This window comes from Phalacrocorax carbo, chromosome 3, assembly GCF_963921805.1.
Source record: "Phalacrocorax carbo chromosome 3, bPhaCar2.1, whole genome shotgun sequence".
NCBI lineage: Eukaryota > Metazoa > Chordata > Aves > Suliformes > Phalacrocoracidae > Phalacrocorax > Phalacrocorax carbo.
Window position 1 is genome coordinate 58,731,272 of NC_087515.1, and position 14,733 is coordinate 58,746,004.

Here is a 14,733-nt window from a genome sequence, read left to right on the forward strand (position 1 = left end):
CTGGACTAAAGACATCCTGAGTTGCCTTCCAGCCTGGATGATGCTGTGATTCTGTAGTTATTAAAGTTAATGCAGATAATACTTTTATGCAGTAACTTAAGACCTTTAATTCACATACTTTAACTTTCCCAAACATTTCCTGATAGCAAGCATTAAGGCTTCTTCTGAGAATACACTGTGATGCTTTGAAGTAAACAAGACTTTATTGTTTTGTTTTCAGTAAGCTGAGAGTACACAAAGACAACAGCATGATGGTGGGATAGGATAATTTTCAAATCTATTGCTTAATTTGTCCTCCAGGAAAGTTATCTAGTCCTTCCTAGATATGCCTTCCTATCAACTAAACAAGTAGCTGTGAAGATGTGATAATACTATCAGCTTATGTTAGAAAGTTAGAAGGCAATTCAGGAGAACTGGAGATTCCTATTTCAGATAGTTTTGTTGGTTAATAAAGAAAATAAGTGTTGTAGCCTAGATAATAAAAACATTTTATTAGAAGACTGCATTTCAAAGATACTAAGCTGCTGCAGTTCCCACTGATCTCAGTGGAGCTGGATCTGCTGCCCAACTCTAAAAATAAAGCAGATATTTCTGAACTGTGCTCGCACACATGAATATCTAAAGCTAGGTATCTAACTTCATCTGAAATGCCTTACCTAAAATGATACTCTTCTTTTTCTTATGGAGTAGCCTGGTATTTCACACACCGCAGATAGCAAAGCAAATAAGATTAGAAAGTATTTAGAATCTCTTAAATTTACATAATTTTTTTATTTATTATCTACCATATGAAGTCCAGCTGGTGGGAAAAAGACACAGGGAGATTTAGGCACTTGGACTATGTGTTGCAGGACTAGAGATTTTTGTCCAGAGGTTGTACTTGTCAGCGAGAGGATCTTGATTGGAATATTGGTCTTGTAAAATACAGTCTATTGAACTATTTTTGTAAAAAGTACCTTGGAATAATTCTTTCTTGCCATCAGAATATCTTTTCCAACTTACGAGTTGCCATAAGGCATTTTAAAAGGTCTCATTGTACAAATAACTTACTATTTCTTGTCAAACTGTGGTCTTGGCTAAGAAAACCTTGCAATTTGTTCAGACAGTGTAATATTTTGAGTTGTTTTGAATACTGGATGGCAGTAGTTTGATGGGTTTTAGGAAGCAAATAAATGTCTTAGTCAGACATGAAGATGTGGGGTTTTTTTAATATGCATCATTTGCCATATCGTCCACCAAAACTTTTCCTTTCTGCAGCTCTAAATTCTAAAACTAAGCTTTATTCTGGCATTATTTAAGTTAATGTAAAACTATTAAAGGCTTTTAGTCCTCTGAAACTGTGCTTAACTCTAATTATGCAAAGTTAGTCTTTCTTTAATTATAGGCAAAAATATAGTATAGAAGCAGTGGAACTTAGCCCACTGTAACAACTCATGTTTGTTTTACTTCCATAGATTTTTAAATTCTGGCACACAAAACAGATTTTGAGGTAATAGTAACTGTTTCCTCATGCTTTGTTTTGAGTGACTGATTTTTGTTTGGTTTTTTTTGTCAGTGGTACTATTAAATACTATTTTGCCTTTGTTTATTTTATTGATGTCCAAACAGAGGAGGAATATACTTGGGTCCAGCTAGTTCAGTTTTTCAGCTTTATTCTGCCTACTCAGGTTTCATCAGGGCAGCAAGACTGTTGCTGCTGAAGAGCTCTCTGCCTACAGCACTGAACGGTGTAACTGATTCGTCATCAAATCACTGAAAATTCCCTGTATGTGTTCAGGATCAGCCTTCAGGCCAAAGAGGCAGAACTGTGAATTTAAGTAAAGCTATATTCAGTTATACCAGTCCTTCAGTTCAACTTATTGGCCACGGCATTATAAATGAGGGTGCAAAAGGCATCACACACTTTACCTGGAAGATAGCATTAAATATGCCTGCCTGCTAATCTTAAGACTTAGACTTTTGTCCATGACTATTTACACTGCACTTGTTACCATCATCTGTGGGAACCTAATAGGTGAAATTATCAATGTTGCTGGTCATACCCCAAAAGCTGCTATTGTTTAAACCACCATTTCTTCAGCAAAATTTTTAAAAGCCAGAAAAGGTCATAAAAGCTGCAAGCTGCCAAATGTTGCAGTTTCTGACCGGGTGCCTGCCAGCAATGGAAATCAAGTTCTGAGCTAAGTGCTACTGAAACACATGGGGAGAATTAGGCACTTCTCAGGAGTGCTCAGCATGCAGCTGCCTGGTAGCCCATAGGGACCCAAGGTGAGAAGGAGCAACCCATCTTCCCTTTTAAACATAGAATCATTAAGGTTGGAAAAGACCTCTAAGATCATCAAGTCCAGCAATCAACCCAACACCACCATGTCTCCTAAACCATGTCCTGAAGTGCCACATCTACACATTTTTTGAACACCCCCAGGGATGGTGACTCCACCACCTCTCTGGGCAGCCTGTTCCAATGCCTGACCACTCTTTCAGTGAAGACATTTGTCCTAATATCCAATCTAAACTTCCCTTCACTCAACTTGAAGCCATTTCCTATCGCTAGTAACTTGGAGAAGAGATCAACACCCACCTGACTACAACCTCCTTTCAGATAGTTCTAGATATTGATAAGGTCTCCCCTCAGCCTCCTCTTCTCCAGACTAAATGACCCCACCTCCCTCAGCTGCTCCTCATCAGACTTGTTCTCCAGACCCTTCACCAGCTTCTTTGTCCTTCACTGGACATGCTCTAGCAACTCAAAGTCCTTCTTGTAGTGCGGGGCCCCAAAACTGAACACAGTATTCAAGGTGTGGCCTCACCAGTGCCAAGTACAGGGGCATGATCACTTCCTGACTGCTGGCCACACTATTCCTGATACAAGCCTCAGGATAACTGGTCTGAGTATTAAAGATTGAGGCAAAGAAGGCATTAAGTACCTCAGCCTTTTCCTCATCCTCAGTGGCAATGTTCCCCTCTGCATCCAATAGAAGATGGAGATTCTCCTTGCCTCTCTTTTTGTTATTAATGTATTTGTAAAAGCATTTTTTGTTATCTCTTACAGCAGTGGCCAGACTGAGTTCTAGCTGGACTTTTGCTTTTCTAATTTTCTCTCTGCAAGACCTAACAAGATCCCTGTACTCTTCTTGAGTTGCCTACCCCTTCTTCCAAAAGTGGTAAACTTTCCTTTTTTTTCCTGAGTCCCAGCAAAAGCTCCCTTTTCAGCAAGGCTGGTTGTCTTTCCTGCTGGTTCATCTTGCAGCACATGGGGACAGCCTGCTCCTGTGCCTTCAAGGCTTCCTTCCTGAAGCATGCCCAGCCTTCCTGGACCCCTTTGCCCTTGAGTACTCTCTCCCAGCGGACTATCCCAACCAGTGCCCTGAACAGGCCAAAGTCTGCCCTCTGGAAGTCCAGGGTAGTGTTTCTGCTGACCCCACCCCTTACTTCACCAAGAATCAAGAACTCTATAATTTCATGGTTTCTAAGCCCAAGACGGCCTCCGACTGCCACATCTCCCACCAGTCCTTCTCTATAAACAACAGGTCAAGTGAGGCACCTCTACTGGTAGGCTTACTCACCAGCTGTGTCAGGAATTTATCTTCCACACAACCCAGGAACCTCCTAGACTGTGTCTTCTCTGCTGTGCTCTATTTCCGGCAGACATCTGGTAAATTGAAGTCCCCCACTAGAACAAGGGCAACCGATTGTGGGACTTCTGCCAGTTGCTTGTAGAACACTTCATCTACCTCTTCATCCTGATTGGGTGGCCTATAACAGACCCCCAGCAGGGTATCTGCCTTGTTGGCCTTCCCCCTCATCCTTACCCATAAGCACTCAACTGTATCATCACAGTTGTTGAGCTCTATAAAATCAAAACAGTCCTTAACACCCCATTGCCTCTCCTTCCTTGCCTCTCCCTTCTGAAGAGCTTATAGCCATCCATTGCAGCACTCCATACCCAAGGCTGGATCATCTCTTTCTCACAGAAAAGCCAGAGAACATGCACTATTGTAACAGTGATTGGAAAACTTTCTTGGGACCCCACATTTTCAAATATTACTGTATTTTAACCAACATCCTACTGGCTGTTTTAAGGGAGTATCTCTTACGTTGTTTTCTTGATATTGTCCTGCTTTGTTTAAATATCTCTGAAAGCATATGAAATAGCTTCTGTCATATGGCATCGTCACTGGCTCATAAGCACTGCTCTGGGATAAGGGTGATGTAGATATAAGTTCAGGCACCAAGCTAAACTGAATAGGGATTTGAACTTGAAAGGAGATTGGTGCACAAGTGCTCACAGATATGCCCTCTCCTTTGACTCAGTTTTAGGTTTAGACATGATTGAGAAGTATAAAGAAGTTTCTGAAGCTATAGTCAAAAAGGAAGGTGACTGCTTTCTCTGAGGGTCTGGTCTGGGTTTAGATGTTACCTACAGGGTCTCAACAGCATGGCTGTATCACGACTGAGGCAGGTGTGTCTACGCTGGTTGTCAGCATTGTTTTTGTTACAATGAGATTAGAAGATGCTTAATCTGTGTTCATCTTACAAATTGTAGTGGAATAGCCAACTGATAATTTGAAATTTCTTTTCCATTTTCCTGTAGCAATAATCTTCAAAATTTTGTTCAGAAAGGCCATATCTAAAAACCAGTATATTTTAAAACAGCAGATCTGATCCTTCACTAAGTCTTACATGCTAAAATTTCACTCAGGAAGTCATAATAAAAGTAAAAGTAGGTAGGTTTTGGTAAAAGGTAGCAATGTAAATGATCTAAAATTCCATGACCAGAAAATCTGCAGACTAAATTCTGATAAAAAATAATTACAGTCTGCATTAATTCTTGAACTGCAGGTTGGGTGTGAAGATGAAAATTAGTAAGAATACCTAGTATTGTGAGCAAGGGGAGGTGGTTAATTTTCATTAATGAACATGTTAAGATTTCCCTTTATCTTTGTTTAATGCTATCATGTAAAAAGTTATCTGTTTTGTGGAGTGAAGTGATAGTTTTAATCAGATTCAGTCATACAGATGAGATTTTGGCCTTGTAAGTCCTTCTTGAGCTCATGAATAAGCTTATTCTTTAAGGAGGCATTATGCAGATACAAGAAAAATGGAAGAAGTGTGTTGGAATATTAGAGATTGCAAGGCCAAGTAGAAACAAGTGCAAAATGTTAGGCAGGAGAAATGCAAAGAATTGGGACTATTTCAGTTAAAAGGGAAAAAAAAAAGATGAAACAAAGTATCATAAATAGAACATGAAGGAAAATAAATCAAAATGTAGTTTTAAACAAATCTTTTCCCCAGTGTAAAGGTTTGGTCGAGTCAATCTCATACTCTCCACCACAGTAATGCCTTGGTGATGAGTTTATGAAATTGATGGTTTTTGGGAGAATATAGTTTTTAATTATTTATTCATTTTATGTGGGATACTGAGAACTATGCTTTTGTAATGACACATGCATCAAATGAGTCTAGAGCAGGAAGTCACTAGTGCCAGCTAGTGAACTGATGAAATCAAACTGTAGGGGAATGATCCAGGGGGGTGAAAAGCTCATGCTGCCACCAGGTTAAAGCTGTGACTGTCTCCCCTTTGATGGTATTCACACAGGAATCAAGGGAAATGTGTAGAGGGCATGGTGGAAATCTTTGACATGCTGCTAGCTACTGCTGCTCGGTTTCGCATGATGAACCTTCAAGGGGAGGAATTTGTGTGCCTTAAGTCCATCATCCTGCTCAATTCTGGTAAGTAGTGCGCTTTGCTGTCACTCAGGTAACCGCGGTTGCTTCTGCATGTGGTTGAATGCTGCTTGTTGTCGTTAATGACTTCTTCATTTTGAGAGCAGCAATCGAAAGGGGACTGTCAATATAGATGCAGGCAGACCCACCAGGCAGGGGTGGAAGCAGACAAACCTGTTCAGTGGTGTAGATGGAACCCAGCAAATTAATGCAGTAAGTAGCTGACACACTGTGTGCAGCCGATGTGAAGGGCAATTAGAGCAGTGTTGAACTAGGTGCTGGCATGTCTTAAAGGTCTGATCACAAGACAGTGAAGTAGCTGGAGCCACACTTAGGGCATCAAAAGCAAATGCTTAGTTGTAAATCTACACCTTCCTTTTTTGGCAACGGCAGTATAAAAGGAAATAATGGAAAAATATGGCTGAGTTTATCATGGTTTAGTTTATATTAAAATACAGGCATCTAAAACTGATGTCATCAACTTCCACTTCCACTATAGTTGATGAAATAAGTATTTTTGGGCTGTAAATCTCATTCTGAAGTACACTTCAAAAATAGGTGACTAGATAACCAGTGTAGGTACAGATATAAATACGTAAGATTAGCTGACTTGACCTCTGCATGAGATGAATAAAATAAGAAATTCAAGTTGAGGCATGTGACAGAACGTTTCTGTTGCACACCTGAGGTTCCTTTTCTGTTTGAAATGAGAAAAATCTCTGACAATTTATTTTGAAATTCAGAAATGAGGCCCATGGGGTTCTTATGGAAATGATAGAGGTCTAAAGTAATAATGTGGGCACCAAAGTAAAAATTTTCAGCCTAATTCTCTGCTGTTACCTAATAACTAAAGATGCCAGACTTTCCCAACCCTGAGGATTTACCCACTTGTTGTCTCCTTTTCCTGTTAGGTTTGAACATGTAGATGGTATCAGCCTCTAGACAAAACTCATGTGGAGGGCTGTTTGTCCTTTTTATCTGGTGGTCTAACAGATGACTTGCCTGAGTTGCGTGAAATGCAAATTCAGGTAATTCCCACCAAAGGCTAACTGTAAACGCAGCAGACTTTGCTTTAGTGATCAGGAACTTCTTCCTTTATGGAAACTTGGATGTGGTCTACTCAAAAGAAAAAAAGGTTCAGGCAAAACTGTACATTTATATAAATATAAAATATTTCATTTACGTTCTATGAGAGATCAATGTAGTTCCTCTTTTGTTCTGATTGTCACCAGTTACGACAAAGTGATATCTAAGGCATATTAGGAATGAAGGGCTATTGTTTTTATCCTGGATGCCAGGGTGTGACAACTATAATTACTGATTGACATTTTATTTTCCTTTTATTGTCCTGATAATTATAACAGAATATTTCCCAGAGTTAAATGTTCTTCCTGAAAGGTGATGGTCCTCCATATTTTTAGCTGATATATTCAAATGTAATTATCCTCTTAAATAAATCTAGAATTTGCAATTGACTTATAGAAATATTGGATTAGAATTAGAAAAAAAAAGGAATTGGAAGTTTGAATAAAGCACCTTAGGTGGTCATGTCTTGAACGTGAAGACTTCAAGCCATGCTGTTGAGAGTTTTTGTCCCACTGCTGTATTTAATATTGATCCAGAAAACTAAATTTGTTATTTAGACAAAGCTCTGCCAGAGATCACCAGCTATCCCTCATAAACACACCTCACTTTGTTAATGAGGTTTTTTTGTTTCAAGATTCCTCTCAGGAAAAACTATTAAAAAAAAAAAAGCAATGAAGTCAGTGATAATCAGAGGCAAATTTCCTTCTGTACTAAGAGAAATGGGACCACTGAGTGAGGCTAGGAGATATTAGGTCTTCATTTCTTCAAGGTTCATATTCAGCAGGTTCAGATCAGTGGTTCTCTGTGTGGTAGAAGGCCAGAGCTGATCTGATGATCTGATAAGTGATCTGATTTGGGGCGCATATTTTCTTTTCTATTAAATGACAGTTTAGAGCTGCTCAGAAGTCTGGCATTTTTAGAAGTCTCTATAGTGATAGATCAGAGGACATGGTTCAGTTGAGCTGTTACATGTTCATAATGAAAGCAATTTATACCACTGCTTTGAAGAGCATCCTGTATTACTCTGGCTTGCATACTGCACTTATTGCAGTATATCTGAGTACACTGTAAACTGAATGTGTATGTATGTATGGCCACAGAATGCATGTCTGTATTGCTTGTAATTGCCTTTACACATAAATGAAATTAAATTTATGTTTCAGTTTTTGCATTCCTATAGCCAACTAATTTTACAACTGTCTGAGGAGTTAACTACTAGGTGGTGGGAATGTGGACACGAGTTTCTGACTGTCACACCCTGTAGACACCCAAATTGGGAGGCTAGACTGCATTTCAGAGATAAGTAGCATAATCTGGGGTATGTGTAATTGTTGTGTAAGTGTTGTTTGGCATCAATACTCTAAAATATCTTCTGGAGATGCTTTTCTTCACAGAATATAGCCAGCCCCTTTAGGTAAAGTGCTGGACACACATGACATATTATGTGCTCTGAAGCACACGGTGTACATCATGTATGAGGAGAGGGCTGGGTTTGTTTATCCTGGAAAAGGGAAGGCTAAAGGAGGATCTAACTGCAATGCTCAGATAGCTGATGAACAGGTTATGGATAAGTCAGGGCCAGACTTTTCTCAGAGGTGCAAGAGGAAAGGACAAGCTGCAATGGAGACAAACACAGGAAGGGAGATCTTGACTAGATGAACTGAACAAAAAAGTCTTCCCAGTGAGAAGGCCAGAAAGATGGTAGGATCTCCATCCTCAGAGATACTCAAAACTCAGCTGGACAAAGCTCTGGGCAGCCTGACCTAACCCTGAAGTTGGCGCTCTTTGAGCAGGAGGTTGAACTAGATGACTTCCAAGCCTCCCTTAACCTGATTTTTTCTATGATTGCACATATATATATATACAAACATCTACTAATGAAACAGCAGATATATACACAATGAATTTTTGGCCCTTATGCTATTGTTATTATATATGCATATGATTAAACAAGCTGATCTAAAAATTAAAGTGGATCAATTAAACAAATTAGACTAAATTTGCTACATTTCATATTTAAAAGCAGTCTGTATTTGCATTCTAAAGCTTTGTGTGGATTTAATTCACTGAGTGTACACAAACATTTCTTCATTAAATCCTTGGACATCTGTTAGTCTTTTCACATGAAGTAGTGCTGTTTATTACTTTTGTTGGACATTTATTTTCTAGGTTTTTTGCAACATCTTTCAAGGCTGTTTAGTATCTTTACACTCCTTTTCCATGTGGTCTTGGGCAAGCGAATTTTTTTAGTTTCACTCAGTGCATGTGGAAAAGAGGGAAGGTTTTGTTTATAAAGCAAAATATACGTTTACAGTACTTCCAAATTTTTCCTGAGATATCAAGGCGACAGCATGTCTGTAAAAACAAGGACTGCATTGTCTCTAGCTGAATAACAAACTGGAAGGTGCTCCTCTAAAGCTGCAGCGATAAATCTTTCGACCAAAAAGCAAACTTGTGTTTTTGAAAAACACATTAAGTTTAATAATAAAGGGAGGTTTCTTAACACTGGAAAGTAAGTATTAGAAACATGAAAGGGCAACATGATGCCAGATGTTTTACTTTTGAGTATATCTGAAAAGAGGAGTGATGCTATGTGGCAAAGCAACAGGCTTTCATTTTGGAGATGAAGATGTAGGTCATGCCTGCCTGACAGCTGATTTACCTGACTAGTTAGCTGGTTAGTTCACAGAGATAGAAAGATTTAGCTGATTTTATGCATCCTGTAGACCTCCTGATACATTGTTCCATGTGACTATTTGTTATTCTTTTCTCCTGATTTTTCCAGCTCCTGTTAAATTGTACTTTTTATTTATTTCTTTATTTTGGGGTCTGGATGATTACATGAGTGCATGGTGCAGAGCTGAATTTGCTCAAAGCTCAGCCTAGCTTGCTACAGATCCAGAGCAATGGGGCACGGTGGAAGGGGAAGAAGAGCCTTGAGTATTGCTTTGTGAGCCTGAACTCTCAACTTTTAAAATGGGGTATATTGTGACAGAAAAGAAGTAGAGGGCATTCTCCTATACAGTAATATTCAAAAATATATCACTATGTATAGTGACACATATAAAATTATAGCCCTATATGCCAGCAGCTGGCACGGTAGCGCTGCAGCCACTGAGGGACCCTGTTCTGTGCATAGCTTTGTGTTATGGGCATGGACCAACAGGCTTTACTTGTTTGCACAGTGGTGCTTTCTCTGTACTTGCTCCTATTATGTTTTACGGTGCTGACCTACAGAAAGAACTGAAAAACAACCTGGTGGCTATTCAATTTAGGCTTACTTTCAGCTTCAGAGCTTGGAAAGACCTTTGAGACTGTTAAATTTCACTTTGCTAAGACAATTTTCTGCACTCTTGTTCCAAAACTCTGTATATGTATGTGTGTGATAGATAGCTGGCATTTCTTTTGGGGAAATTTCTAGTCATTGGCCTGGGGCAAGAGCAATCACTGTGGGGGCAGAAAGGAAAACTAAACGTCATTTTTCTTGGCAGTTATTGATTGGCAATTGCCTGAAGTCTCTACATATTTGAGGGAGTGCTTTTTTTGATTTATACTTTTTAATAGCTTCTGGACTAGACCTAGGTGAGAAACAATTCCTCCTAGCAGGTTGTTTTTTTTTTTTCACAGTTATGAAAATAAGGGTTATTGCTACAAGGGCACAATAACATCCTCTGGCTGAAGCCTGCTCTGGAGGCAATGTGGGTTTATAGAATCATAGAATCATTAAGGTTGGAAAAGACCTCTAAGTTCATCAAGTCCAGCAATCAACCCGACACCACTGTGCCTCCTAAACCATGTCCTGAAGTACGATGTCTACAAGTTTCTTTAACGCCTCCAGGGTTGGTGACTCCACCACCTCTCTGGACAGCCTGTTCCAATGCCTGAACACTCTTTCAGTAAAGACATTTGTCCTAATATCCAATCTAAACTTCCCTTCACTCAGCTTGAAGCCATTTCCTCTTGTCCTATCGCTAGTAACTTGGAGAAGAGATCAACACCCACCTGACTACAACCTCCTTTCAGATAGTTGTAGAGATTGATAAGGTCTCCCCTCAGCCTCCTCTTCTCCAGACTAAATGACCCCACCTCCCTCAGCTGCTCCTCATCAGACTTGTTCTCCAGACCCTTCACCAGCTTCTTTGTCCTTCACTGGACATGCTCTAGCAACTCAAAGTCCTTTCTAATGAGGCTAATGTTTCCTTCTAAAGGGCTGTGTTTTGTCAGTAATATTTAAGAATCTTGCTCCTACAGGTACCAGCTAAGCTATAATGCCTGGTATTGTCCGTAGCCATATATGAGGGTGGTTAAGAGTAATTCAGCTGAGAAAAGCTCCAGGAGCTGTTTCTCTTTGGTGAATTCATTTCAGTAAAAATAATACTCACAAAAATCTTTGTGATAAAAGATTTCATTGGACTAGCTATCTATATTAAATTCAAAGCAATATTCCTTACCAAAATTAAGAGCTCTGACTGAGGGTTTTCAGAAGTTTGAGTTATCCTTTTGTATTTTTAAAGCAGTCTGTCTCTCTCTCTCTCTGAGGGGCACTCACACTGACATTCACAAACACATATTTATATTTCTTTTTAGTATAGAAGACTCAAAGTCATAAAACCTACTTGCAGGTCACAGTAGTTCTAGGTGTCATGTCCCTGAAGTACCAAGATGATGTGAGGAGGTGAGCTGTGCCAAGACGATGTTAAAAAAAATCTCTATTTCCCTGACTGCTCAGATGCATGACAAAATATTCTTATCTTCAAATCCAGTGGTAAACTCCCCAGGCTACAAAGAACACAAACAAGCTAGTCTATATATGTCTGTGTATGCGCACATGTTAGTGTGTGTCCGTCCTTTTTTCTTAATATCACTAGTTGCATCACATATTGTGCTATATATGATGCTTTAAAGAAACCAAAATGAAAACTAATTCCAGAACCAATTTTTTTCCAAGGACAAAATCCAAATTTCTTCTTGGCTCTGTGACTGATAAAGAAGAGCTAAAGCACAAGATTTGTAAAGTACATTATAGACTCAGGGCCATGAACACACCATGATCAAGCCAGTTTTATTGTATTACCGTACCTACATCTTAAGCTTTTGCTGCCTCAGGACTGGATTATAGTAATACGACCTGTTTAGAGTTATTGGCTCAACCCAGGTGATTAAAAAACTGGTGCCAAATGAAACTGATGCTTTTTGGCTGCACAGTGCTGTTGTGACCTGATTCCCATAGGCTGCCTGTTCTTGTCCAGAACAAAATCAAGACAGAAGTGTGCAAAACAGTTAGAATTTCCCATTTAGAAAGCTGATGTGCTTCACACATTCAAGAATTGCTACTGGCAAAAGCTCGAATGCCTGGGTTAGAGTGTTCTATAGATGTAGAGGCGCTGTTAGATGGGGAGTTTGAAGGTTTTTTGATCTCTGGAAAGATTTCCTTCTGGTCCAAATCTTCAGGCTGCTCACTTTCAGCAGTAAGCAATGTCAGATGGCTAAACTGACACAGGTTGCTTTGGACGTAGTTTTTAAAGGAGAGTCAGGTTTGCAGGTGAAGGAGCACATCCTTCAAGGCTCTTGCTTGGTTGGGAGGGTTTTATTGAGGCGAGTGTGCGTAAACAAACCCTGATTTTGTTTACACGTTTTGTGGTAACATATTATTGAGTTCTAGATTGCCTAGCAAACCACCAAAAATCAAACATTAAACAGTAGAGGAAATGGCAAAAATTGTCGAAGGCTGGGCTGGTCAGTAACTATTGCAGAGCTCTCAAGGGACAACAGTATCTCCTCAGGGTTTTAGAGCCGAGTGACTGACAGAAGAGTTCAGCCTGTGGGGAGGTTTAGCTGCAGGTGTTGCACACCACCTGGCCCAGCCCTTGGATGGACTCAAGCAGGGAAGAAGCATCGTCTTCCTACTCCTGCTTTGCCTACAGTGACCAAATCCAAGCTTCAGGGTCATTCGAACCAGTGGCCTGGTTGGCAAGCAGGAGGGTTCGCACAAAGTCAGCTCCCATGGTTTAACACAGCCAAAGAGGCCAGAGACACGGCGTACCTCGGGCAACTCTGACTCCAACAAAGTAATTTTTGTCCGTGGTTTGTTTGTTTTCTTTCTCTTTCCTACTCCAGGTGTGTACACTTTTCTTTCCAGCACCTTGAAATCTCTGGAAGAGAGAGACTATATTCACCGTGTTCTGGACAAAATCACAGACACTCTGATACACTTAATGGCTAAGTCGGGTCTTTCTCTGCAGCAGCAACACAGAAGACTGGCTCAGCTCCTCCTCATCCTCTCTCACATCAGACACATGAGGTGAGAGCAAGCATGCAGTCAGCCCTCCTGCACTGGTCCCGTGCAAGGGAGGTTTCACAAATGCACACACACACTTTTCCTTCACAGGTGGGAGAACAAACTGTGTATAGAGCTGTTACAAAAACAAACTCATAAAATATATATATGTCTGCTTTCCATAAATATGTATGGAACGTGTGGAAAACTGTACATTGGATTATGGTGTGAAAAGAGTAAACATTTCCCGCATTTGCTTCTTCTAGTTGTCTTTTCCTTCTCTTCTTGTTTTGATAGAGCTGTAAGCAGTATCTACTTTTAATGTTACGTGCATCTTGTATTCTATTTGAAAAGTACCAAGTAGAATACTAACATAGCAGTAGCCTAGTTCTGCAAACTTTAGTCTCCTATAAGATTTAATAAAACATCGCTTTTATGTTGCCACTTTTCACAAGTGGCTTGATTGCAAATCCCTTAGAAAAGAGATCAGGATCATTATGTGTATTTTATGGGTGAGGATAAATGCAGATCTACTGAATCCCAGTCTAGAGGACTGTACCCTTTGCTAAGTAGAGTTGAGGTGTCTGAGGCACTCTGTCAGTAATCACAGCAATGATTCTCCCAAATGTAATTAACTCTTAAGGTAGCTGCTGAGTGGCTGGAGTGTTAACAACATGACTAACCTATACAAAAATATAGTATAGATTTTATTTTTAAGAAGGGACAAGAGATGTTGTTACACAGATTTTAAATTTCATTATTTCAGTTAATAAAATTATAATTAGAATAAGCACCATATCATAACTACTAAAGTGGAAACATGCAGATTTTTACCTCCTGAGCTGATATACAGGTCTTCAGGAAAAAGTCAGAGGGTGTATGCCTGTGGTTTTTTTACTTGTGCCTTTTTGTAGAGTTTCTTTTTCTGCATGTTAATAATTTTTTTTTTTCCCTCTAAGAAGAGTTTGTACAATTAAGGAAGTTCCAGACACACAGTGAAGATAATTATTTTTTCCATAGTTTTGTGAATGGATACTATCACAAGTGGGCATTTGCTAACAAATTGGCTGAGGCTATTTTCTAGGAAAAAAAATCTGGTATTTTAAGTTTTATTATGAGAAAGCCAAGATTCATCCCATCCACTTAGTCGCAGCGCCTAAAGTATGAGTCCATGCGCTCTAGGCTACCTTTTAGGCAAAGCAGAGCAAAAGAGCCACCTTTAGAAGGCAACTTGCCCACGGGCAGCCTGAAATGTTCTTTGAAGGAGCTTTCTTCTGCTCAGTGTAGCAGGAGTGTACAGCAGCTGCGCTGTTAAATTAGTTGTTTGGCACAAGGTGGAATTTATATGAACCTAGCAAATATTATTAGCTGATAGCTTTTTTTCCATAGCATATTTGGAAAGTAACCATTGTTTCATTACAACCCACAGCAACAAAGGAATGGAGCACCTGTACAATATGAAGTGTAAAAACGTAGTTCCACTCTATGATCTCTTGCTGGAGATGCTGGACGCTCACCGACTGCATGCCCCAGCAGCCAGGAGTGCTGCACCGATGGAAGAGGAGAACCGGAGCCAGCTGACTTCTGCATCAGCTTCATCTCATTCCTTGCAGTCTTTTTACATAAACAGCAAAGAGGAGGAC

At 39.8% G+C, this 14,733-nt stretch overlaps 1 protein-coding gene across 1 annotated transcript in view; it reads left to right on the plus strand.

The window, feature by feature from the left end:
• Window positions 1-14,733, plus strand: part of ESR1 (estrogen receptor 1) — a 124,841-nt gene that overhangs the window by 105,503 nt on the left and 4,605 nt on the right. The window contains 3 exon segments of the mRNA XM_064447056.1: window positions 5,600-5,733; window positions 12,931-13,114; window positions 14,520-14,731. Of these exon segments, the coding sequence (XP_064303126.1) occupies window positions 5,600-5,733; window positions 12,931-13,114; window positions 14,520-14,731 (530 nt within the window).